Source organism: Phlebotomus argentipes, unplaced genomic scaffold, assembly GCF_947086385.1.
Source record: "Phlebotomus argentipes unplaced genomic scaffold, Phlebotomus argentipes genome assembly contig_15, whole genome shotgun sequence".
Lineage (NCBI taxonomy): Eukaryota > Metazoa > Arthropoda > Insecta > Diptera > Psychodidae > Phlebotomus > Phlebotomus argentipes.
The window spans coordinates 1,406,989-1,433,540 of record NW_026776181.1 but is presented as its reverse complement, the minus strand read 5'-3'; the positions used below and the strand labels follow the sequence as shown (position 1 = coordinate 1,433,540).

General features: G+C 37.6%; 2 protein-coding genes across 6 annotated transcripts in view; both read right to left on the bottom strand.

The window, feature by feature from the left end:
* The window catches only part of LOC132261876 (protein qui-1), a 41,574-nt gene that overhangs the window by 13,405 nt on the left and 1,617 nt on the right, over window positions 1–26,552 (bottom strand). For 2 of the 5 annotated variants that reach the window (XM_059760898.1, XM_059760894.1), the window contains exons 1-7: window positions 11,469–12,327; window positions 2,062–2,249; window positions 1,330–1,409; window positions 1,107–1,238; window positions 866–1,041; window positions 197–360; window positions 3–135 (exon numbers count right to left, since the gene is read on the bottom strand). In XM_059760898.1, the coding sequence (XP_059616881.1) occupies window positions 3–135; window positions 197–360; window positions 866–1,041; window positions 1,107–1,238; window positions 1,330–1,409; window positions 2,062–2,176 (800 nt within the window). In that variant the 5' untranslated portion in view covers window positions 2,177–2,249; window positions 11,469–12,327. Of the gene's footprint in view, window positions 1–2; window positions 136–196; window positions 361–865; window positions 1,042–1,106; window positions 1,239–1,329; window positions 1,410–2,061; window positions 2,250–11,468; window positions 12,328–26,552 lie in introns of those variants that run through there. The other 3 variants (XM_059760896.1, XM_059760897.1, XM_059760895.1) reach the window with 2 other exon arrangements.
* Window positions 9,334–9,885, bottom strand: LOC132263483 (chymotrypsin-2-like). Its single transcript, XM_059763266.1, has one exon. The coding sequence runs from the start codon at window positions 9,883–9,885 to the stop codon at window positions 9,334–9,336; it is 552 nt and encodes a 183-aa protein (XP_059619249.1).

Sequence of the window (26,552 nt, the reverse complement as noted above, 5' to 3'; positions counted from 1 at the left end):
ACGTGAGATTTTGCATGTTGTCCGGCGATAGACATTCGGTTAATTGCTTCTTGATTTGTTGGGCACCATCACGCAATGCTGATGGCGAAGACCACTCTCGGAACACCGCCATCATATTATCTCCACGAGAGCATCCTGCTAGTGTCACAGGGAATTAATTAAGTCACACCATCGAGGACATACACATACAACTCACCGAGAGCCGTGTCAACCTCTCGTTCCAGCGCAGATTTCAGCATGAGGCGCATTTTTTGCGCCAGCACCTCATCAGGGAAAGTCGATAAGCTCTTTCGCAGTGTCCTCTCGAGCACATCCTTCATCTCCCGGCACGTTTTCACCCATTCACGCTTCTCCTGGTGCCTGCAAAGGCAGAATAATGAAGATTTTGGAACTCGTGTTGCGCCTCTCACTCCAGAAAACGCGTTCCCCAAATCGATGAATATTCTTTTCTCGAGCGCCAAATTGAAATTGAGAACTGCGAAGGGCTTTTATATAAAATTTATACGGATTTTTCGCCGATGGAGTACCAATGAGGCGCCACCAGGAGGGATAAAATAAATTTGCATTAAAGTTAGAAAATTCGACGATTTATGTATTTTTTGTATTCTTGGTTAGCATGAAATTGAATATAGAAAGTTCTATTAAATCATCAACCACAGTAGAGTAAATCGACCGAATAGTCATGTTTTTCGTTATTTCGGTTAATTCATAAAACTTCACAAACCTCTCAGCAAAATTTATTGCTTCAGCACAAAAGCTTTCTAACTCTGCTCCTCAACTCGTGACGTGACTTTTGTGTTGAAAATTTAATAAGTAGGTATACCCATTGTGGAAGAGAACGTCAATTTGAAAATCCATGGCTCACCTGACGGTTTCTGTTGGCTTGAGGAGATTGAAAACATTGTCATTGTTTTGGTCACTGTAGCACGTCTGAAGAAGGTTTCTCTCCTCTGGACAGCAGTTCTTCTGTACACACTCAAACACGTCTGCCTCGATGGAGGTAGGCAGGACAAACGAGCCCGCATCATTGCCAATAAGTGCCTTCCTCACAAAAGAAACGCAGAATCTTGTTAGCATGTAATTAATGTTCACCTAAAGATACTCACAAGAAAGAAGACACTCTTTGAGTCACGCATGCAAATTCGAACTTCGCTCAAGTGGTCGTCCAGGCGGTAAGGATCTGCATCTACGATTGCCTCTCCGCCTCCTGTGCCGAAGTGCATGTCGACGAATTCCATCTTTTGCGGGAATTTCAAATGACGTCATAGAATGAAATTGAATGCATGTTCAGTATCTCCGCTTGAGTACTTTCGAGATGTTTTCCATTACCTCAATTTGTCTATCGTCGTAAAATGATTGTATTTCCGGGCCAACGACTTCTAGCAGTACACGTCTCTCCTCCTTAAATTCTGCAACAGAGTTGATGTGGGGCAAGATTTAGGGGTGTAGGAATTTTTCTTGTCCAGGGCATTATCGCTTTTGATGGGCTTTCTTGGAGATTTAATTGGATTCCCATGCAAATTAATTGGATTGTGTCGACCAACTTTTTAATCGAAGGCACTTAGCGTGAAAGGGTTGCAGATTCACAGAGTGAAGCAATTGATTATTTTTGTAACTAGTATGCTGCAACTCTCTGTATATAGGGTACAGTTCTTAGAGCGCAGACACAAATAATAATAATAATAACTCTCTCACTTAAATGCTTTTAGTTATGTATGTATATTTTCAAAAATATATGACTAAAAGTGAATATTCTTCTCTGGGACAGATTTCTGTCAGTCAGCTCTACAGAGTTCACTCAATCGCCTCACTCTGTGTGTAGTTAAATCATGAAACAAAGCACTTTGCCCTCCTTTCTGACTGAGAAAGCCAACTCATCGCGAAGGAGGCTGGCAATATTCCATCCAATTTCCTCTCTCTAGAACATTTATTAACTCTGTCGCTGATATAAAATGGGGCATATAATGTATTTTGCAGGGGAGTGTAACACACTCGTGCCGAAATAAATTTCCTCGGCGGACTAATAGAACGTCTTTGGCACAGACAACAGTATGATCTCACCTCTCTTATTGCTGGCAACGTAGATCTTGATGAGGCGGGGGGCGGGCAATTTCGTGTTTCCGCTCACCTGACCCCGCAAAGCACTTAGAACTGCCTCCTCCACGGTCACAGCCATCGTGTGGAGTGAAAGCAAGAGAGCCTGGCGAAATTACTTCACGTTCCCCGGGTGTCCCTCATTCATACAGTGCCTGGAAAAAGGAGATGGGAAATTCAATTTACTCTCATCGGCCACGCAATATGCTTCGATAGAGAAAGTCATTAAAAATCATGACAAAGGATTCCGAATCTGATACACGCCCCGTGAAAAAGCATAATCGCGGTTTCCTAATTTCCACATTTGGTTCTTCGTCATTTTTCTCTCTTCGGCGGAGCCGAGAGTGCCCCAAATGTGGCTCGCAAGGGGTGAGAGAGAAATATTGTAATTTTCAGACTCAAATTGCGGAAATGTTTCATGGTGAGTCGTATTTGATTATTCATCTGTGCAGTATGTCCCAAAATGCCTGATTGCTAACTCCAAATGCAAACAACCGCCTTTTAGCAGACTCGTCAAATACCACAAAATTATACATTTATCGGTCAATCGTATCATTAATTGCATCAATCGAGCCTTCATTGAGTCATAAGTCACGCGAATATTAATTTGGAAATACTCTTAGGCAGGAAAAGAACTAAATTGTACGTAAATTGCAGTGGAAACAGTTTGCCCAAACTTACGTAAATATACATGCATATCATTGACTAAGAGTTTTTCGCTCTCATTATCTCAACCTATCCATTAATTGAAAAGTAAAAGAATTAATTACAGTGTATATTATTCCAAAACTTGCTGTATCGCCAGCAGAGCTTTCCTAGTGCAAACTTTGTCCGTTATGAACAATATGATGGAGCAAAAGGGCTTTCCAGGGCTGAGCTTCCGTTTGCTATTGGACGGAGAAGCCGCAGAGGGAAAACCCCTAAGTAAATATTAAATGAAATGTTCCAAACCCCGGATCCCAGACTAACCCTTTGCTGACCATCTGGAATATTTTGAGGATTCTTAATTAAAATTAACCTTGCACTGAGGTTAATATTTGCTGAAGGATAATCAAATAGTTCCAACTTGTCCTGCCCTCTTGAGAAAAATGCACAACCCAATGGATTAGTGGCATTAGTGGGGATTATCATGGGGTTCGCCTAGAAGCTCTTTCATTATTAGACTTAATCTCTTTAATAGCGTCCCCTTAAATACTGGGTTGAGGAGGCAAAGATCAAAGGGCGAATTAAGGAACAAACTTTAATGTTCGCGTCCACTTAACTTAGCCATGGGAAATTGTCTTCAGTGGCATAAAAGCACCAACATGAGTCACATCATCGTAAAACTGAGCATCTGTGAACTCATTGCGTCACTCGCGGTTTTCGGGCGAACCAAAAGTGGAGCTCGAGGGGTGCGGAAAAGTGCTGAAAATCACTCTGGGAATTGTGCTGAAAAGGAGCCACACAAGCGCCATAATATCGTCTCTATAGCTATCAATTTGAACCACCTGTTGTGCGTGCAGAAGGCACTCCCCGTGAAGAAGCGGTGGGTGTGGGTTAATGTGGAATTTTCTTTGGGTTTTCACGTACGCTGGAAAATAAATGGATTCGTGTACAATCAATATTCCATCATCGCCACCAGACTAATAAATTAATGCAGCACCGCGGTGTCCTCAGGAAATTTGCTAATTCATCAAATCATGCCAACACTTTTAAGCAGAGAGATTCTTGTATTGAGTCACGACACTTCACTTTTGTACCAGAAAACAGAAGTATTTCATCATGATTATCATTGTATCAAGTATGCAGATTTAGATGTCTTTAGTTTAAAAATCTTGCTATCTGTATGACAGAATATCAGTTCATTTCAACTAGATTGCTCACTGTGGCAGATGAAAAATCTTCAAATATTGACTATACTCCTGAGAAATATAGTTACCAATATTATGGTAGTGCATTTGTCATTGTGTCAACTTGGAAAATCTCAATGATGTGTAAAGGATTTGTGATGTGACACATGGGTCGCATTCCGTCATGTTCACAACATATGTTGCCACTAAGCTTTCCGAGATTAGTTGAGCTGTTTCCAACCAAGTTCATCATACAATTCGCATGATGTCACTACTTGGAAAATTGTCACGGAAGGAAGCAAAAGATGTCGTAATAAATAATTTCTTTAAACTTTTGCTCTGCTCTGGAGATCATTGACGCGTTATTCATAAATGACAGTTCTCAGTCTATTTATTTGACATAAAATATGTCAAACGGAATTTAAAACTTCTTTAGGACGTCTTTCACATCTCTCTCGACCCTTTTCCTTACACAAAACATATTCACCAACCAAGTAATATGACAAGAGAAAAGGAATTTCGCATGCAAAATAACCTGTTAAAGAAGTGTGATCAAAGTCATAGTATTTCAAATGAGAGACATTTGCAGACCTTTTTCATCCAATTAGGTGGAGTTCATACTCGGAAAAAAACACCCATATCTTATTCATGTAGAGGGAAATGCTGGTGGGATGAAAATCATAGGTGGAAATTACATTTCGCTCCAAGTGAATAAAATTACGCATAGGGGTGAAAATCAATAATTCAGCGGGTTGGAAAACAAGCCAAAAGCGTCCTTCTCAAGCTTCTGAACACCCTTTTTGTCTGATGCGAGCAGCTCCCCTCGCATAGGGATGCTGATTAACGTTGGCAAAGAGGGAAGATCTCTCCATTCAAGCCAAAATGTATTCCATTGAATAAAATTTCATTTCTAAACTTGGACAAGGCTGCAGGCGAGGTTTTCAATCAAAAAAGCTCTTTAATAAGATGGAAATAGTCTGGTATTCGTTTTGAGTGTAAAGGTAAATGTTTTATGGAGGGAAATCTGATATTTCTCATAGCATTTCCTTTAATTTATGTAATGTTTCTATAAAATGCTAACAAACTTTTTATTAAAGTTGGCTCCTTAAAGCTTTCTTGCTGTACCGAAACCTCTCAACTGAATGCTTTCAATAAAAACAACCAGCAATGAGAATCCATCCTAGGGAAAACTCGAACATTAACAATCTCAGGATGTTTCAAGAGTATTCCTCGTCGGCATATTAACACCAACACTCAGTCTTGGACGAGGGTGAAAAAAGGGCGACCATGAAGTTGTTGAGAGCCGTGCTGGAAAACTTTTTTCCAGCTATTGAGAGGAAAATTTCCATCTGAGGATTGGATTAAAACTGGAGAGTGGAATGGAGACATAATTAGCACAGTAACTCTCTCTCTCTCTCACATGATGTGAACTTTTTAGGAGATTCGCAAGAGGATTGTATTTATGTGAAAAATTCCACTGCCACACGGCGAGAGTTCAGCTTACCACCAACAGTCAGTTCATTTTGGCCGGTCTGCCAATTAAAAACACGGAAAAATTCCCACTAAATTTAATTAGTATCAGTAATGAAATGAATTTCATCTCTGCGGGTGCATTGCTGAGTACTCTGTATGGTACCATTATCGTTGGAAATTAAATTAGAACGTCCTAAAAAGTCATTTGTGAGATTCACAATGGATTGCACCGGGATAATCGGATTTCGTAGTTTAATTGAATGAAAAAGAGTTGTTTTTCTCCTAATTAAAATGATAATATTTTATGCCAACGAAAGAAGAAGTAAATGAAGCACTAATGTTTACGCAAATTCTGTCTGACAAGCTGTTTTATTTCATTATAGTGAAATACAGTGTGAAACTTCCCCCAAAAATTCTTTCTTGTCTTATTGCTGAGAGAAACTTTATGCTCTTATTTGCAATCGGAATAGTTAATTACATTCATAAACTTCTTACGATTACTGGAAAATATTAAATTTTGATTCACTTTTGATACACTCGACGAAGAAGTTCCATTTGAAATTGATTAAATAGAGCGCAAAATTTCCTTTCTTTCTTTGAAACTACATGTACGTGATGACAAACAGTGTCATCACCACATTTCTGTAGTATGACAAATGTGTTTGTTGAATTTTCGTTTTTGCATTTTTTGCACTCCACCATTCACGAGAGCATTTTCATATCAATTTTAGCTGTGGCATGTGTACTGCGTAACGTATAAATTGACTGGAATTTCAAGTTGCATCAATCAATATAAACCATAAACGACAAAAAATTTTCCCAGTCATCCATAAATATTATATGTACTCTCTATTGTAAGTCAAGGGCCGCTGGCAATAAAGAAGGTCTCAATAATAATGTCATTTCAGATTTCTTATAGATAAAATTGATTTCATTTGTCACTAGGCAAGGAGATTAATTGCCATGTGAGGTACGTTTTAATCATTCGCCGATGGCAAATGATTGCCCTCGTCAATCTTCCGTTACCCATCAATAGGAAGTGTGACAAAAAGCTCTTCGCACAAGTCAATAAAAGCCTCCGAATGAGCTCACTTGATGGAGGGAAGAAGCTACATAGCGAGAGATATTATTTTGCCATGACAAGAGAAGCTGGAAAGTACATCAATTTGGTATTTTGCACAAAAGCCTCTTCTCAGCAACACACGAAACCATCGTAATCGAGTTGGAGTTGTTCCCATTACAGATTGCATAGCAAGGCGCGCGCCTCTGCATTTGACACATTTGGGTAGGGAAAGTTTACCTATCTCCGACTCTCAATTTCTATGTGCAGAGGAAGTCTCATCAGGTGAAATTGTGTATGTGTCTTTGATCAATCAAACGGCGCAATTGTTTGATATGCGAGTCACACAATTTGCCAACATTTGCATCCCACTCGATTGGGTGCACAATCTGCTACAATATTTAGCCATATTTTCGCTCACTGTGTGGAAGAATTGAGCAAATAAACTCAGTTTAGTGAGACGCACTCGCCTCGGGCGCTTTTCCATAGCACCAGACTAAATATAAGTACAGTGGAAAGCGATATAAATTCATTTCTCTGCAGTCGTGCCGGTGGATTTCATATTCATCCCACCCGCATTGGAATTAAGTACACACATAGCAAGGGGTGTGAGAAAAAATGCAATAAAACTCAATTGATCTACATAAAAACACGTTCTGTCCAATAACTGATGCTTCGAAAATACCTACCGTATTATGATATTTTTTGGTTTGAATTGGAAAAACTTTATGAATTTAGAACTATTTTTCGAAATATTTCCAGGTAAATGCGCTAAAACCTAATTAGAACTTAAGATATTTATTGGTTATTCGATTAAGTCATGTGATATTAACATATATTTTCTGTATTGAATTAAAATCAACAGTCATATAATATAATGAGAAATGTATCTTGTATTTTCTTGGAAAGACGGATAAAATTGGAAACCAACCTTTTGACAAGCTCTCAAATTAGACCTGATCTTGGGCATACACTTAAAATCCGTACCTTGATTTTCAATATCTCCCCGTGAACCCTATATTTTTTATTAGAAAATATCTTGTGAATAGATGATGAATCTCCGTCAAGTGTTCAGTATAGAAAGATTTTCAAGGGTTTTTCGTGTTGAATTTCATCTTCCAAGAGTCTGTATACAAGGGGAAAGTCGAGTGAACAAAAGAATGAATGTTAACACACTTTTTCACTCTCTTTCAAATGTATGAAGCTCAAGAGTGTCTCCTTTGTATTGCAGCCTCGTGCAAAAATAACACCTTCCCGACGAAATTGAATTTTCAAGTGTGGGTGAGTAGTTTTGAAGCCTTCAATTGTTTATCAGTTGCCACAGAAAGCAAGTATGGAATTCCAATTGTGTTCACCACGGGAAGTCCGCTTATACATTTCACTCCACACTTTATGTATAAAAAGTTTTCTCAATTTTTTCAGTATTTAATTCAATTGTTGGGAATTGTGGAATTTATTAAACTGTGCAATAATTGTCAAAAACTGTATTTGAGATTTCTGTAGATACTAATTTTGCAATATTGTAGACGTTGTAGATAGAAATGCATAGATGTATTTTTTGAGATTTATCTCTGATTTTTATTTATTTTATGTTGCAATGTCGAAAGGTATTTCATCGAGAAATCCTTTACATCTTTTGAAAGCTTTTCCATATATAATATATGGCAAAGCGCAATCACAAATTGCAGTCTGGATTACGAAGTAAAAACTTCAATGCAAAATCATATTTCAGCGCATTGAATCGCGATTTTCGGCTTTGACGATATATACGAAAAATTGGATTTTCACTAAAAAATATATCTGAAATCCCAAGGAACGTATTCTGCATAACAAAGAGATCTTAGTTCTGCGCCTTATCTTGCTCATGTTGTAGGGATATTCCAATGGATTTCACAGTAACAAAGCCAACCACTTAACAATGCTTGAGAGAAAGTTTTCATGGAAAGAAAGTGAAGACATTCAACAAATTTCAGTGAGGGAAATGAAAAGTTTTCCCTAAACTTCTGAGAATTGTACAAGAGATTCATTTGCATAAGTTAATTGTTTAGATTTCGCGATGGAATCAAAATTGGAACCTATTTTTTCACTTCTCAGAAATATTCCTATTCATCCTTCAGAGTCACGAAATGAACGTAATCTCGACTATATTTACGTCTGGCAACTTCTCAAACCTTCACTATTCAACCCTCGTTACACAGTTGTGAAATATGGCAGAGATACAAATTTAGGAGTGAGAAATTTCACTGTAATAAATGTGTCTCAACCACCCTTCTTGCTCCCTTGACATTTTCTCAAGTTACATTAATTTTAATTTCTCAAGAATATTCATTAAGAATGAAGCAGACAATTAGTTCATGATATTCACGCAGATTATTGCCTGAAATATTAAAATATTTTACCCCTTTTACCCATGTTTTTCCAACCACTTTGAGGTGTGCATTAAAGATGAAGGGGAAAAGATGTACATGAGCACCCATTAATGAGGTAAATACTTTTAAAGTTGAGATGTATTATTCAAAACTTTCAAACAATCTTTCATGTATTGTTCATTGGTTTTAGAGTAGAAGAAGTTTTTTTTTTTAATCTCATCTCAGTAACCGTATTATGTATATAAATACGCTTTGCAGAAATAAAGTAAGATTGAATTGAATGCATATTGTTTTGCTTCCTAGAAATTCTCTTTAATATTATAATCATTTTCAATATATTTCGCTGATAAATTGTTCTTCATTGATTGATACTAGATCCACAAAACACTTTTATAACGCGATACTTTTTCCGTAAATGAAAAACATATTTTTGAATGCCATATTGTTTATTCAAAAGTTAAAGGTTATTATATATTACCCCTTTTCATCCAAGCACTACATATTAGTTTTACATGCTGGACATTGTATTGGTGATCCATGTTTTATGCGAAGAAATCCTTTCATAAGCATCAGGTTTACCACATTCGAAATAATCTCCCCACGAAATGATTCCAACGGCCTGATCTGCTACCACAAGAGCACCACCAGAATCACGCTGGGCAGGTCCTACTAAATGTCTTCCCTTAGTGCACACCTTCCTTATCGTTATAAATGGGTGATTGTCTTGGTGTAATGCCAGCTCGCATTGAGCATTAGTTACAGTTTCTACTTCAATCCATTTGAGAACATCTGAGTTAGGACCCAACCCAGTTGCAACGCAATTCATGTGGCCTACAAGATAATCGTAGCCAAGAGTGATCGGACGAACAAGATTAGTCTCTACGATTTTCTCTGAGGTCTTCATTAGACCAATATCGTTGTCTCGAATCCATCGATTGTAGTTCGGGTGAGGAAACAGAGCAGACACTCCGTAGACAGTTCCATTCGCAGGATATTTAGATCCAGCAATTATATGCAAGTCTGATGCATCCTTTCTGTAGATACACTGAGCAGCCGTCATTACCCAGTGAGAACTCACGATGAAGCCACCACAGGAGATTTTATCAGGAGCGCATTCTGTCTGTCGAGCTTTCAAAAACACGTGGTAGGGAAACTCTTTATCCTCAACGAAATATTTGTTTCTGATATTAGACTTCGGTTCGGCAACATCTAAAAAAGTTAGACTAATGCACAAAAGATAGAATGCACCGTACATGTTGCTATCAATTCTCTTCTCAAGCTGTAATGAACTGAAAAATGGAACTTTGGCATTGTCTTATATAGCACTACACAAAGAAATTTCTGAACGTGTCCACTGAGAAAAAAAATACCTTTCGCATTTTAAACATTTTTCGTTTGCAAGTATTTTTTAGAGAATCTACGGTGAAAATTATTCAAATTCCCAACTTAGCTCTTAACAATAGAAATGCAACAATTCCCGTGCTTGCACCACTAATGGCTTTTCATGATTATAAATTGAAATCGAACAACAGGTCAAGTGGTGTAAGTGAATTTCCTCAATGTCACAGAGGAAAACCCGAATTTCCCTCCTAATCATATAATCGATATCATCTTCAAGTTCTACTGTAACTTTATGGATTCCAACACGTTCAAGGAGAACTCACAATGCTTGAATATTTCAAGAGTCCTCTCGCCTCTTCACTTCCACTCCCACGCTCGGGAATCGTCCAAGCATTTCCATCTTTTCCCGCACTGGGGAAACTTTCTTTCCTGCCTCCCAGAGCTGTGCTTAAAAAAATATGAGATTCCTCCTCTCATATTTACATTATGATATTGAAATTTATTTTAATTTAGACCAGATTCCCCACAGAGATACGCTACAGCATAGCAAAGGTACACAGAAATTCCTTCAGCACAATTCTTTCATTGCGGAAATTAGAGTGTATTTCAATTGCTTGGGAAATTCTTTCAATATCGATAAAGAATTCGTCGAAAGACAATTCGTACTTCCATCAATGCTTTTTTTTCATCATCTGTAAGTGATGATTTGTATGTTCTATTAATAATATCGTGTGCGAGAGAAGTGCTCAATTAAATCAACAAATGTGTAGCATTTTCACAATAATGCTCTCATTAACCAATTTTGATGTTATTGTTCCAACATTTGAAACATATGCGCTATTGAAAGCACACATCACTTTGCAACGGGTATGCGAGGAAATTTCTCTAAATAATCACCGGATTCCTGCAGTGATTCATTTCGGATAATTTCCAAATTAGTCATATTTTCAGATAAATTCAGATGAAATTTTCATCAATTCAACTGAATTTATATGGCACGGAAAATAATGACAGACATAATAATATCGGATTTTTATGCTTAAACGCGCCAATAGAATTTTTACTAATTCTATTGTCTTTCGGATTATGTATGTATGTATTTCGTTCTTATCTACACTACAAGAGAGATGAACTTCAATCAACATTTTCGTCATGATAATATATTTGCTTGAAAACTCACGCAAATAAATTGTCATGTTATTCGAAAACGATCTATCTCTTTCTCTCTCGCCCCCATGGTAAAAATATAGACATTAAAGTCACATTTTCTCTCTAATGAGAATTTTTTGACGATTTATTTACCTGTGCGCAAAAGAAAGTTCCTACGCTGTTCATTATCATGGAATAGACACTCCAGTACACAATTTTCTAGCGCACTTTTCCAGGCAGAAATTTTCCCTTTGAGGTCACGGGACAAAATCCGCACGACGAAATGTTATGAGGTGTGTGTGCAAATATGAGGAACGTGCGCGCTCTTTTCCACTGTATTTCACTGTAAAGTTACACAGAGTTCGGCTCTTATCCAAACAGTCGTGTGTACACAAAGCGAGGAGAGTATCTTGCCGAAAAAATACACAATAAATTTCCATAAATAACTTATTAGAGCATACAGCAACACTTCTTCACTCTGTTTATTGCACTTGTGAGTTGCTCTGCCATTCACTTAGTTTTCGGGGTGTTGGGGATGGACTTCAAGTTCGATTCAAGATGAGTTTCTCTCCTCCTTGTGACCGCAGGCAGTTTTCTCTGTGACTTGTACAGGGTTAAGAAGTTTTAGGGGGAAAAATAGACTGTTAAGGGATCTCTCCTTCCATATCTCATGAAATATTCGAAATTCAGCCAACTCACATTAGCCTAACTTTATCTAAACTTCCGAACTTTTACCATCTCCAGAACTCACTATTAGTGCAGTTCTTCCCTCGCGTTAATGAGTTTTTGAAAGCGCGTCTAAGTTTCAAAAGGCGCCTAAACACTCTGGGGAGTTCAGACTGTGAGGTCAACATGAAAACAGAACCCTTTGTTACATCATTATTTTCGGCGGCACCCAAAATATCCGTGTTCAAGCGATAGATTAGAACGATGCCAGCGCAAAAAATCGCACCACCACACAAACACACCTTTTCTGGGTGTCTCACCTGGCGTGGGACAAGGAAAGCTCACCCGTGAAAGCACCGCGAAGAGCTTTTTGCGTATGAATTCCTTGAGCGGCACGTTGAGACTGAAGGCTCTCTTTTCCTAACAAGTGGATTTCACCTGGTGAATTCTCTCTCGGCGGCTCTTTTTCAGGAAAATGAGAGCCAAAGAGAAGATTCACTCCGAGAGCCAAAAATCCCCACCACATACGAAAGATAACGCAGAGTCAGAATAAGCGCGAGAGAATTTCTCTACAGAGTGGAAGTATTTGAGAGCTTCATCGCTTTTATCTTTTGCTCAAATAGTAAAGCAAATGAAATTGATTAAACGAGATTATTGGTCTTTTCTTCCTGCTATCACACGAGGAATTTACTTATCACATGTTCACTGTATCAATTGGGAGGATCTCTTCCTGAACGCTCCTCTCGGAAAATCCCCGCAAAGTGGAATGTCTATCTATTCTTTGACTGTGTTACGATTTCATAAGCATGTTTTCTATGTTATTTCGTGTGCGGATTATGTGAAATGCCGATGCCCCTGGAAATACATATTCCAAGTATTTGCATATTATATCGAATTCTTGATATGTGCCGACAAAATGTTGGGAAATTAAAGCATTGAGCTGTTATAGATTATCATATTAATCTAATTGTTTAATTTTATACACAACAAGGAGATTTTTCACTGCTTTTACTTATAATGTCATTACAGTCACGAACACGATTATCTGTGTAATAAAACAAAATAGAAATGTGTCATAAAAACTACCTGTTCTCTTTATACACTTTTTACCTTATTAATTTTTTAATTATAAAATAAAGTCAGCATCTCCATCACGTAGTCGACAAAAACAGCTTTCAGTGAGAGATTTGCGGGATAATAAATTACGAGGCGCGTTGAGAAATTAAGAGATTATTGATTCACTGAGCCCGAGGCAGAAAATGAGAGATCGAGAAATAAAAGCAAAACCCACGAGAATTTATCAAAGGAATGAGCTTTGGAGTATGAAAGTAATCTGGGGCCCAGACTCTGTACCGCGAATCATTAGATATCTCGCTTTTCTTTTGTCTTCTCTCTCCCTGATGATGAGCATTCACTGCCGAGGCGCGGTAAGGATTAGGAGTCGTTTTTCATTCTCAACGCCGAATATTTCGAGAAAACCAGAGCCAATTTCCCTAATGCAGAGCCTTTCTGAGGCAAAGACAGAGAAAAATGGATTATTTTCTTTTATTTCTCACCCCTCCCGCCAAATATGTATGTATATATTCCGAGGGGACAGTTTAATTTAATTTTCTCATTGTGTGTGATAAAGAAAATCCACCCACACATTAATCAATGCACACTTTTTGTGCTGGTGAAAAGGCTGAATTTTAAAACCGCACGTCTCATGACTGAAAAGGTGTAGCATGAACAACAGAATACTTTCATGTTCCAACAAACCGCACACTGCTTTACGTGATTTCGACGTTTTATGCTGCCGGTCTCACTCATTACATAAATTTCAGTGGTGTATTATTAATTAAAACCGGATACCAGGCGTCTCCACCACAAAAGCTCCGCGAGGGACGCCTCAAGGGGCGGCGGGACGCCCCTTTGCTCATTGCGTGACGCAATTACTCGCCTTTTCCATAAACGTTTAATTATTTCGGTGTCATACACTCTTTTAGTGCCTTTTTTCCACTCGCTTGCGGCCCTGCGTGCATTAATATGCTCTACATAAACCGTAAATTGTGAACTTAATATGAAATACATATATTACAGAAAGTGGCAATCTTCCGCCCGAATATCGTGTCACATAAGGCGAATTTATCACAGTCAACATTGCAAATCGCGATTGTAATGTCAGGCAATTTTGGGAGGAAATGTTCAATATCTATTGAAAATCACTAGTAGAATTTATGATACTTCAGTATTACGTCTAACTTAATAAGAACAAAATACACTCTCTTGGTTCTGATGTTATGCCTTAAAGACTTGGCCTCAGCCAGCACATTAATGTGTTATTAGAGACGAAGTTTCAAATGCCTGCAAAGTTCCATGAAAACATATCCATATTCTAAGGTATCTTATCGCTGCCCAGAGATTGTTTCTAGCAGTCAATGTCCTCGTCATGAGTTTCAAATAGGGAAAGTCATCATACTTCTCGTTTAAGAGACTCATTTGCAAATATCATGGGTAATCATTACACGAATCTATGCAATTGAAACGTGGCTATTATTTTGTGGCGCTCAGTGGCTTTGAAATGAAAAGGAAAATATTATGGTATTGTGTGAATTAAGCTGTGTATTTTCCGAAAACTTCCATTTATGACAAAGGGCAGTGTCATAAAGCAGGAGCTGAAAGTTTCATCTCCGTACAACATAATTGTGGATACTCAGCGTGCCATGCAAACTGAGAGATGTGAAATGTATGAAGAGAGACTGTCAATTTTACCCTTCCTCTCTACACCCAGGGATTCACTTTGGGGAGATTAGGCGGGGGATGAATTGCTCTCCCCTCGGAATGGCTTTAAATATCACAAGAGAGAGACGCACACTGAGTGCCACCAAACACGGGAAATTGAGAGCCCCAGACATAGTATATCTTCGTGCCTTTTGTACTCCATGTAATTTATACTAACGACACAAGAACTCCATGTGCACATTGTTGATATCATGTGCAAATAAACGTGTACTAGAGAATAAATTTTTTCCCTAATTGTATTTCAGCTACATAAAGAGTTTTTCAAGAATGTCACTGAGATTATTCGGTAGCTCAGGTGTTTTCGGAAAAAAACACCATAGAATGGTGGCTTTACTGTGTGTCTCCCAGGAGTCAGAGAGAACAAAAATTTAGTTTGATTTTGTGAAAATCACAATTCTTGAAACAATGTCAACTTTTGTCATTGGGGGATGATAAAGTTTGTCCTCATCTGAAACTTTATCATCAAAAGTTGGTCATCGAAATGGAAAATCACAACATAGTAAATGCATTACAATGGGATTAAAATTGACACTCAACGTGTTTGAATTATTTAAGTGTATTTGCTGGACATTGTCAAATATGTTAATGTTGGAATACACGCGAATGACACTGACAAACTCTTACTTACACATTTATTTTGACAATTTATTGCATGAACTAAGTTTAAATTCAATTCACTTGTGAGTTAAAATCATTTATTGATAACTTTAGTTAAGTAATTCACTACTCACGATTTATAGTTTATCTTCATAAGGAGACGTGCCACAATTTCCTCTTAAATTGAAAAATGCAGAGAATTGTTTGAAATATGCATATCACATTTCTCTGCAAAATAGGTCATATTGTGTTTGCTGAGAAACACTAGAATACCATATTTTCATCGTGAATTTACAAGGAGCTAATAAAGTATTATTTTACATCATGCACACTTATTTACTGTCGCACATGTCAGAACTGCAGATCCTCAATCCAAAACAGAATTTTTATTTCTTAATGTCTCTCTTCATTGTTGTATTTTTTTTTTAATTACAAGTCATGTCATCGTGAAAAGAAATTTTCACAAAAGGGACCGAAAAAGATAAGCCTCGGGTGAGGAACTTTTCAGCAAAATCACTGAAGTTGCCCAAAAATTGATTCAAGAGATTGAAATCTTTGGCTTTGTCAAGGGATTTTAGCACAAGAGTAGAAATCCCTCATTCAAGCTTATTTTATTTCGCCACAACATTGTTTATGGGTGTTTATCTGTTGTGAAAAGCTCCCAACGAGGGGTTGGTTTGCTACAGAGAAAAACCACAGAGTCAAATTTAACGCCCATTCACTGTTTTAGATTAACGTAAAATTGAATTGGAAATTTTTCTTTATCACAAAGCATCGGGATTTCTTCGTGTCAGATAGGAAAAGGGATTGAGGTTTCTCTATATTGTAAAGTATGAAATTTCATTGAAGTTTCTGTAAAAATCTTTTCCCTCTTCAATAGACAGTTTCCTTCCTCATAATATCGATAATAACTTAATTATAGAGTTATAAGAAGACACGCTCACAATGAGGAAGCGTATGCATCTTTGCAAGTCGAGGAGCACTTCATTTAATTGTTTACCACTCCAGCAATTTCCAGCATTTGGATTCAATGAAACTGATTGAAAAATAAAAAAAAAAACGAACTGACATTTCAGATTGTCGGGGTTTTTTTTATTCACTATCATATTTATATTCTGTTATTTAAATTGCAAACAAAGTGCAACAGTCATACATATTTTAAATGCAAATGTGATAACGGACGACTTAGCCAACGACATGGACAATAAGCTCCTACATATGAGGTAGTAAAGTTGTAGCAAAATTCTAGAAACTGAAAGCACTGCTGAGCCAGCTTATAGCCATGAACACGTTTACAAGTTACTCTCACAATACCTGCTAATCTGTAGAGATTAAAATTAATATTTTTGCCAAAAGCCATACATGTACTTTGTGCTTGTATATTGAGCTGTAAACTACACATTTCTTCACAATCTTTGTTCTCTCGCCTTCCTTCCGTCAACTAAACTTTCCAATGTTTATATATTACATACCTTTCCACTCACACCGAAAGCCCTGACAGTAAATTGTGGAAATAATTTAGTGAGTGTTTCCTATACTCAATGCTAATTTTGGGGCGAGACCATAAATTCCGCGTATTCCATAATTAAACTCTCCTATTTATGAAGTGGGCTCTCAGGCGCGCTCTGCGAGTGGAATAAGTTATTGTCCTATTCAAACATTGTTCTTTTCCCTCAAAAGCTCAAGCAGGAAGTGTGAGAGAAAATAAATATACAGAGCTCGAGCGTCTCTTTTGTGTACTTTGCGGATGGCAGAGTCGAATTGAGTGTACAAGAAGCTCATCTCATCAGATATATGCAAGGAAATATGGTTACATTCAAGAGAATTCATTTGCACTTCCCCTTCTCAATATAGCCAATTTCCTCAATCTCATCCTCAATCATTGAGGCAATCGTGCAGATGAAAGGAAATGCATTTGTCGATGGAGAAGAAAATACATTATTTTGATCTTCAAGTGAGCAGACAAACATGTAGTAAAAAAGCTCATATTCTGTGTGTACTTGAGATGGCGGTAAAAATAGGTAGCATTTCGGTATCTGATGAGCAGACAGACCTAAGCTCTTCTCACGAGAGATTTGAGCTCAACTGGAGTGAAAAGATTGCTCAAATAGCGTGAAGGTGTAAAATGCAGAAATCCCCACTAAACGGTGTTGTGAACAATTACACAACTATTCCAATATTGACTCGCTTTTCCTTCACACTCCCATGAGATATTCCACAGGAATTCAGGAGATTCTGAAGGTGTTGCCTCGTCACATTAACCTCAAAAGGTCACACCGCACTTTTCATTAAAACCACCAAACCTTTAAAGCCCTCCACAAAGTTTAGAGCGTCTCCCGAACGAAGAGGTTGTCAGACTCTTGGAAGTGTTATGTAAATTTTCAAATGGATGGTTATAAACTTCATCACTTCATCAAGCTATGTTTAAATATCAGAATCATAAGAAATACCTGATACGTATATTAAAAAGGCCATAATCAAATGCCATTCACACTTCTGTCTCTAACAGAGAGATAAGAAAAGCTCCGGTATAATGTTTTTCACGACCCCAAGTTTTGCATATCGCTTTACATCCAATAATCAAGATCTTCCCATAAAAGTCAAACAACTTTTATATGAAACCACAATCTCTTGAATACAATTTTCCCCATTTTTCACTGATTTCAGTTTCCCCCCGAAAGAATATCAAGTGTCTAAATGAAAATTGTCACGAAATTATCAGGATATTTGTTACGAAATTTTCACCCTTTGTCCTCCTTAAAAATCAATGGAGAGTCAGTGAGTGGGAAGTGCGATAAAACTAGGGTTCGGGAGTGTGAAAAAGTGGTGTACATTTCGAGGAGTTTTGATTGATTAAACCTTGTCATTTATTTATGAAAAGGGTTAAGCATGACACGCTCCGAAGCGTCTCTTAGGAGCTCAAGAAAGGCAATGGTGCTCTCCACCCCCTGCACAGCGTGTTCAGAGCTCAACGTTAATGATTCATTATTTTCCTCTGAATCTTCTCGCCTTTTTTCTCGTCTGGAGAAAATGAGCAGGGATCCTGGAGACGCTCTTGTCACAATGTAAATGGTAATTTCACTCAAATGCTCGTGCGACCATCGATTTTGTGCCCTTCATCAAAATTTGAGAACAATTTATTATTTTCTTGTGCAAAACAGCACGCTAATGGCACAAGGACTCTCAGTTATAGTCTTCAGACCTTCATTATATTGTCATGTCGGATGGCAGAGAGCTCCAGGACGACACAGTGGCTCTGCAAAGAGAGACATTTTTGCCTCTGGTTCCACCCTCCAACTTCCTCTTTGCGTGAAAATGTGCGTGATGATGGCAAAAGACCGACATTTGTGGTTGCGAGATGAATGCGAGAAAGAATAATGTTTGCCAGGAGGGTTCAAGGATTCCACCTCGCGAAAGATGTATGCAAAAGGTGTTGTGGCGTGCAGAAAGGGGTGGAAAATGAAGAGAGAATTTACATGTTAAAAAATTTCCCTTTAGTCACACATGCAAACAGACATATATTTCAGTTGAGAAGAAAAGCGATGTTGGTGGAAAAAAAATTTCACAACTTATTTTCCTGTCACAGCACTTGACTGTAAGTTTTATTCACTGGGTGAGACACTGAATAGTAGCTTTCGGTGAGCATGTGCTCGTGATGCCATGTTTTAAGCCACCCAAAGACTGTTATGTGTAAATTTATCGCATTTTGCATCATTTATATGTAAGCCAGAAAAATTGCGTGAAAGATAGTGATGAGAAAATACAAAGTAAAGTATTGAAGGCTGAATCTGTTCGCATGATGCTCTACTATTATTATATTGCATTAAATTTAATGCCTTCTAATCGATTAATCTGAAATAACGCTCAAATACTTTGGTATTACGAATACCTCCAACATTTGTTCAAACAACATACACATATTTAATTTGATCGGACAATATGAACAGGTACAGCAGTTGGTAAAGTAGATAATTGCCGATATAATTGCACTTCCGTGTTAGGTACACAGATAGTAATAAATCTAATTTCGCAAATGAAACATTACTTATTTTATACTTGGTTTTACATGTTATTTTAAAGATACCAAAAATCAAATATTTATACGCTTCATGAAATATTCTTACACTCATTAAATCCTCAATTTTAATGAATTTCCTTGTCGACAATGGGAATTATGTCATTACTCACAATGAACATAGCAAATTGCAAGAGCAATTTTCGTAATTTCGTTGGAAACATATTCTCCCCTTAAAGACACCACACGTATCTCCATGGTGGATGTTAGTGTATTGTGGGAAATTTAGCAACATCAGTATAATTAGGGAGCTCCCGAGAAGCCGCCTCCGCAAAAGGAAGGATGAAGTATCAAACGGAAAATTCACTGACCTAGTTTCGGGATTTCCATAGGACTGAAGGTGGGTGGATTTCATTGATTGGCATTGGATAAATTAAGGATAATGCAGGATGGAGAATGAGCCTAAACAGTTTCCCAGAGGCATGATTAAGCTGTGTTGCATTTGAGTGCGGTTGTGATTTACCTCTAATGCAATTGTGATTTGTATTAAATTACAGGTATAATACGGAAAATACTGTTTGTATTTTGCACCTATGTTACTGGTCTATCGATATTGTTTCTGATCTATAAGCACAAGCCAAAGCTTAAATTGATAAGCAAGAAGTTATATATATATATATATATATATATATATATATATGGCAAATTAGTGACTGTGTTTTTTCTCTTCAACTCCGTTTGGGTCGAGACTCAAGAGCTGAAAGGTGTGCAGACTTGTTGAGGGAGGGAACATGCTGCAATTGACATGATATTTATCCTTAAATTGAACAATTTATCACTCTGTGTGTGTCATTTTCTCTCCCAACATTATACGATACGCAGACTTGCGATACTTGTTGTACCTTTTGTCTCACATCACATTTCATCGTGATACAGAAAATCCATTTCACTTTTTGCCCAACAGCGAAATTCAAACACAAAGAGACTCACAAAAGAGGATCCAAATCCAAAATTTCCCATCTCCTGAGTGAGAGGGTGGGCACAAAAGCGATTGAAGAGGGGAGGAGACAAAAAACTTATCCCCTTTTTGCAACCAAAAAGTGCCCCAATAAATTGATGTGAAAGAATATTATCAGTGACACTTTATTCCTTGCCATATTTCATCTTAACACCTTCTCACATCTGCCCGAGTTTCTTCTGTTCCCTTCAACAAATCCCCACTGCCGAAGAAGATATCTGTTGTCTAACATTTTGATTAGAAATTTCACAGTTGATTTAATCGAGACATGGTAAAAGAAAGCTCACGTCGAAAATCCAATATTCGCGCCATAAATTTCTCACTCACTGAGAAAAGCGACATCGGAAAGGTTTAAAAGTGTGTTGTAAAATTTTATTGCTATAACTCAGCATTGAATCACATTTTTACAGTATCATTTGTAGCTTTTATGTAGAGAATTAACGTTCAGTGATTTGTTTAGTCGAACATGAAGTTCATCATAGAAGCGCTGATTAATATATTAATAAAAGATGTCATTATTTTAATTGAATTTTGCAAGGGAGTCCAAAAAATGGCGGAAATTCTTTATCTCTCCCCAGATTTTGGGGATGGGTTTGTGTTTGTTTTGTAGTGTTGTTTAAAGGGATTTGCCATGCGGCTCAAGTCGTGCAACCAAGAACGCCACCCCAAAACTAATTAATGTCAAACACGCACAAGTTCATATCTCTGGGATTTTCGGTTAATCAAGATTTATCATATCTCCCCAGCATTGAGCAAACAACCCCTGACATTCACCCTGCGAAATGCTCATGACATTGACTTCTTCAGGGCAAAAAGTGAGCAAAGTTGTGCTTTTTTCGCCTCTTCCAGAGTCTCATAAGACTGAATAGGCATCCATGGATAAGTTCAGATATTCGATGCGTGAAAAATCGCAGTGGAAAATCCCTGAATCAGAATTTCAATTAAATCAGAAGTATAAATAAAAAGCATCTTGAAATTTGCCTCTCGAAAGCAGTCAACTAATCTAAAAATGGTTATTTCTGCAATTTTCTCTCACATAGAACTTCTAAAGCACATTATTTACCATGTGAATCTTTTCTTGATATGTATTTAAGTACATAGAATCTGACTGAAAGTCTGCCGGAGCTCGTGAATGTTGATTGAGTTACAACGTTTGTAGATCCTGATTTAGACTTTGTAGAAACATTGCTGTATTTGTTCTTCTTTCATTCTCTTCACCCCTTTTTTGCTCCCATTTTCCAGACACTCACAGTAAAAATTACATTTCGTTTCCCGAATCAAGTAGCGTATAAACTTCCATTATTCAGAATGTTGGAATGGAAAGTGAAACCGAGGGTGAAATTCTTCTTGCTTCCATTGACGTGTAAGAAATTATGGTGATAAATACTCAATACTTTTCTGCATTTGACTAGAAACACAGTTTAGTTAGTGTGTCTAAACCGTTTTTGCTTCTAAATTTTTGTCTACATATTTCACATTAAGTGGCAAAACTTCCGACAAAATTTCCCGATTTCCTCATGTTAATATTACAAACTTTTCTCATTGTAGTTCTGAACAATTGACATGTATAAGAAAAATTTTACACCGTTATAATGGATATAAGGAACTTTTCAGGCTATATTTTTCTACATCTCAGCACGTTTTATCAACAAACTTGTACTTTTATGCTTCGCGGCGATATTTTTTCTTCACCGAACAAAAGCATTTGAGGAAAACTTTTTAGTTCCTCAGACCAGGAGCTAATTAAAATCCGTATCCTCAAGCGTGTTGATCGAACTAAGTGATGCTTAGCACTCAGTGGGTCTACAATGATCAGTTTCAAGGATGAGTGAAAGTTTCCTTCCCCGGAAGATAATCAAGATTAGCCGTGGAGCAAGAAAGGATGTATCATGTTAGAGAAAAAATGGGATAAACCACGCTTTGTGGAGACCGAAAGAAGTTGACTGCCTTCAGGCGTTCTTCTATTGTCGCTCCATCACATTTCCTTCCACCTCACGACCGTATTTTGTTTGCTTAATGAGAATCAATATCACCATCGAGGGCGGACTCGATGGAGTGCCTTTTCGGGAGAGTGAGACGAGAGGTCCTTTCCAGATCCTGCTGCCATGAAAATTTAATGGCCACACGTTAATAATAGGGGCAGGTGGTTAAGCAAACGAGAGCTCGAGCTTTTTAAGTACACTTTTTCGTCGCTCGACTTTTTCTCTTCCGCCGCATAAATAATTCTCTCTTGTTCGGGTTTCACCCTCAAACCCTCTTCAGCTCCATTCCACGCAGCGAGTCAGATTTCCCGCATTTTTCCCTGAATCACTCTTTTCTCCAACAGATCCACTCTCCCTCTTGTCCTGATTCTGACAATAGAGGACTTTTTCTTCGCCCACGCAAATCCAAATTTGTTCATTTCTATTTACCTTTATCTGTTGAATGCATGAATGACACTGAATATTTTTTCATTTTGCTCAGAGTTGGACAGAGTCGAGAACAGATCTTTAGATGACGCAGTTTAGAGATTATCTGGTTGTCTGGTTGACTGTTACAAAAGTATAGTCTGTATTACAAAAACGGACCGATCTGAAAACTTGTTCATGAGAGGTGTAATTAACTTTAAGGTTCAAAATCAGGAAGAATTCTTAGGGCACGCAATTAAGTACACAATGAAATCATTAGAATTATTGGAATATGATTCTTCTTGCATATTGAGTATCGTTATCTAAACAATTTCTCAGTCTTATTTTTCCACCTCTCCCTTCATTTCTCAGAGGAATTCATCTTTAATGGAGAATACAGATCCAAGAGGCTGAGGAGTATAAAATATCATAGACAGATATAAATTGATCTAATGTCTGGATCAATTTAAATGCGGGGCGAAGAATTTGATTTCTGTTCATCTTGACATTGAGGTTTATCTATACTCAATTTTTATCTTAATATTTATTGTCATGAGCATTAAGATTGTCCTCCAAAGGTTGTGAGTAGTTTAGAATTTCCCATCCAGGAAAGAAGAAATGAATAAAACATACAAGCATTTCTTACATAATCGCACAGTTATATCATCCAATCTTGGCGTGGGTGAGAAAATGATCTCAATATTTTCTCAAGTTTCCACATAGCACAATCAAATCCATATAACACTGCTTGACGCGGGTGCGGGGAATCAAATCGGAATTCTGTGCCTCCCACCGTAACGCCACCCACCTTCCCACCTTTTTTATGTGCACCCATCATCAATAAGATTGTAATTTCGCATAATTTATTATTCACAATGAAAGAGAGGGAGAGTCGGCATTCCATATCTCTGAAAATGTAATTCAATCCATTCACGCACATAGTAATTTACATTGCCAATTGATGGTGATGAGGGTGGGCGGATGAAGAGGGGTGAAAAAGCCTATTTACGAGGGGGTTTGGAGAGCATATAAAAAGTCTGGGAAATGGATCGTGAAAATATTTTTTTTCCGCTGCATGGAAGACAATGAACACACATATAACAGAGGGTTGCTTGTCGTCGATCAATTAAGTCCAATTAAATATTTATATGTTACTCTCGTATGCGAGAAAAAGGGTTCAGCACAGAGCTTTGGAAAGGACATAGAAATATAATCACTATATGCCACAAATTATTTTCTGCAGTTTTTAAATATGTAATTCAACTCCTGTGACGGCACTGAAAACTTGAGAGACTCTTGAGTGCTTTGATGTATATTTTGTAGGTACATAGAAGGCCAAAGGTGAGAATGAAATATATTTAGCACACGTTTCATGCAATTTTCATAATTTCTCTCCTCTTGAGTGTGTCGCAATATCTTGAAAAGTCTTGCCTTATCACTCTTCTGTATTGCCTTGAAATGCCATAAAATGGTAAACAAGAACTGATTGCCAAGATGAAAAATTATAATGTGAAAATTTATATCATATCTGAAAAGTGTCGCCAATGTTGAAAAGACAAGAGCTTCGTGTGCCAGCATAAGAGAATATATTAAATTTGAATAAAATTATCCCTGCAGTCACTGAAATTTAATGCCTTGTATACTCAATGGCGAGATGATCCGCGATAAAAATGAGATTTACTTTGCATACATAAAACTTTCAAGAAGGGATCAAAAGATGGATATTCACGCGAAATGAAGTAATTTTATTCATCTTTATGCGATAATTAAATGTCTTTCTGCAATTCTAATGAATTCACAGCGGATGGAAGACAAATTATTAGCTTTTCCAATCAAATTTTTCTCACCTTTTCCACATTTTCACTTAAATATTTGATGAGAAAGGCAGGTCGATAAGCCGTCAATCGAGAGAAGAGTTGCAAAGTGTGTAAAGGCGAGGGATAATGTTCGGGGGACTTTTGCATTGTTGGCAGCTTTTTTGATTCCTCTGCATATTTTATGAGGGTGCCAGGTGAGGCGGAAGAATTGACCCAGATCGATACCTGATTAATTGAAATGCTCTCTGGCTCGAGAACATATTGCCAAGACCTTTCATGCTGTTGTGTGAAATGGATTAACATTATATGCATATGCTGAAGAGGGTAGATTTCATTTGCGAAACAAGAGAAGCTTTCATAGGTAACTTCGGAATTGAGTATCAGAGAATTGCAAGAATGTGTGTATACATATTAATAAAACGTTTGCAACAGAATTATTCAACCCTGTGAAGAGATAAAGAAAGGTAAGGAAGAAATAATAAATGACGGTTATCGTTTAATTACAAAAGTCAACTTTCTCAAAATGGAAGGTAAACACATTAGCACGTTTCGCCAATTGAAACGGACGAATTATGATGACACGAACGAAGGAAGGCTATTACTTAAGTCCCCTCTATAATTGTTCTCTGCACAAACCTCTCACATTTTCCACCATTTTATACTCTTTGTATTATCGAGAAGAGTATGGAAAGGTTGGAAAAATTATGTTTCAATAGACTTCATAAATAAATTTACAAGAATCAGGGAAAACAAAATATGTTTTCAAAGTCTTCCATAAACCACGAAACATTTTGAATAAGAATTATATTCTGTTGGCTTCTTTAAAAATATTCTCCTTTTGGCATGACATAAATCCGATATGTGTGCCAGAAGAAGTTCATGGTGAAGAAAGATAAGACTTTTTCCCACTCTGATAATCCATCTGCACGCCAATTTTAATCCCTTTCGGTTGTCCTTTCAATGCCTTAATCTTGAACACCTTGATGTGGTTTTCACTTGCTCTCGAGAGTTGAAGCTTGGCAAATCCGCAGGGATTTTCTGCTACCAGCGACCGTTTTGCATTAAACAAATGAGGAAATACCACTAAATATTTTAAACTTCCTCCATTTGCTCAGTAAATCGACCTACAAGCAGACATTATATTTGTCTCACAAGTCTATATACATTTGGATTCATATAAAATGTATAATTAATATTAAATTTGTGCCTGTGGCTTTGGCAGGAGGTTGAGATGTTATTCAACATCTTTGCTGGCTTTCTTGGACGGGAGAACAGCCAGTAAAACTCAAATTAATAATTCACAGATGAAGAGTGAGAGAAAGAGTATTTTTCCACCATGGAATTTCACGTAGAATGGCAAAAGTTCTGGTCGGATCTGAAATATGACTTCTCGCAAGGATATAGCATTCGCCAAGTCAGTGAAACACCGACAAAACTTTCCAGCAGAAGTTCTAGGACAGCGGCAAGTGATTAAACAGAGCCTCACAACTGTGCCATGCCAAAATGTCCCTGGATGAGCTTTGTAAAGCTTTTTCCTGGCACTGTGGCCATGTGCAATAAATCAATTATCCCTTCCGTGGCTGGGATTAGAGCACAGGCATGGTCAGGGATAAATTAATGCTGCTGAGAGATTGTATATTGTGAAGCATGTTAGCTAAAGTGCTCTCTAGCTGAGGAATTTTCTCAATTTTCCACCCTCACACGGAAAGGAAAGCTCAATGCTGTCCTCGGGATGTGGTTTTCACGGAACATCTGCTCGGCTTCCCATAAACAGTCCCACAATGGCAGCCGCTGAGATCGCCCAAAATTGCACACAATATCATGAGATTAATGGACCGACATTTGGATTCAATTGAATAGATTAGGTACAGTAGTGAAGATACCGGAGGACTTTCACAAATAAACTATAGTGCTTTTAGTATACATGAACCATGTCAACACTAGACAATTATTAGG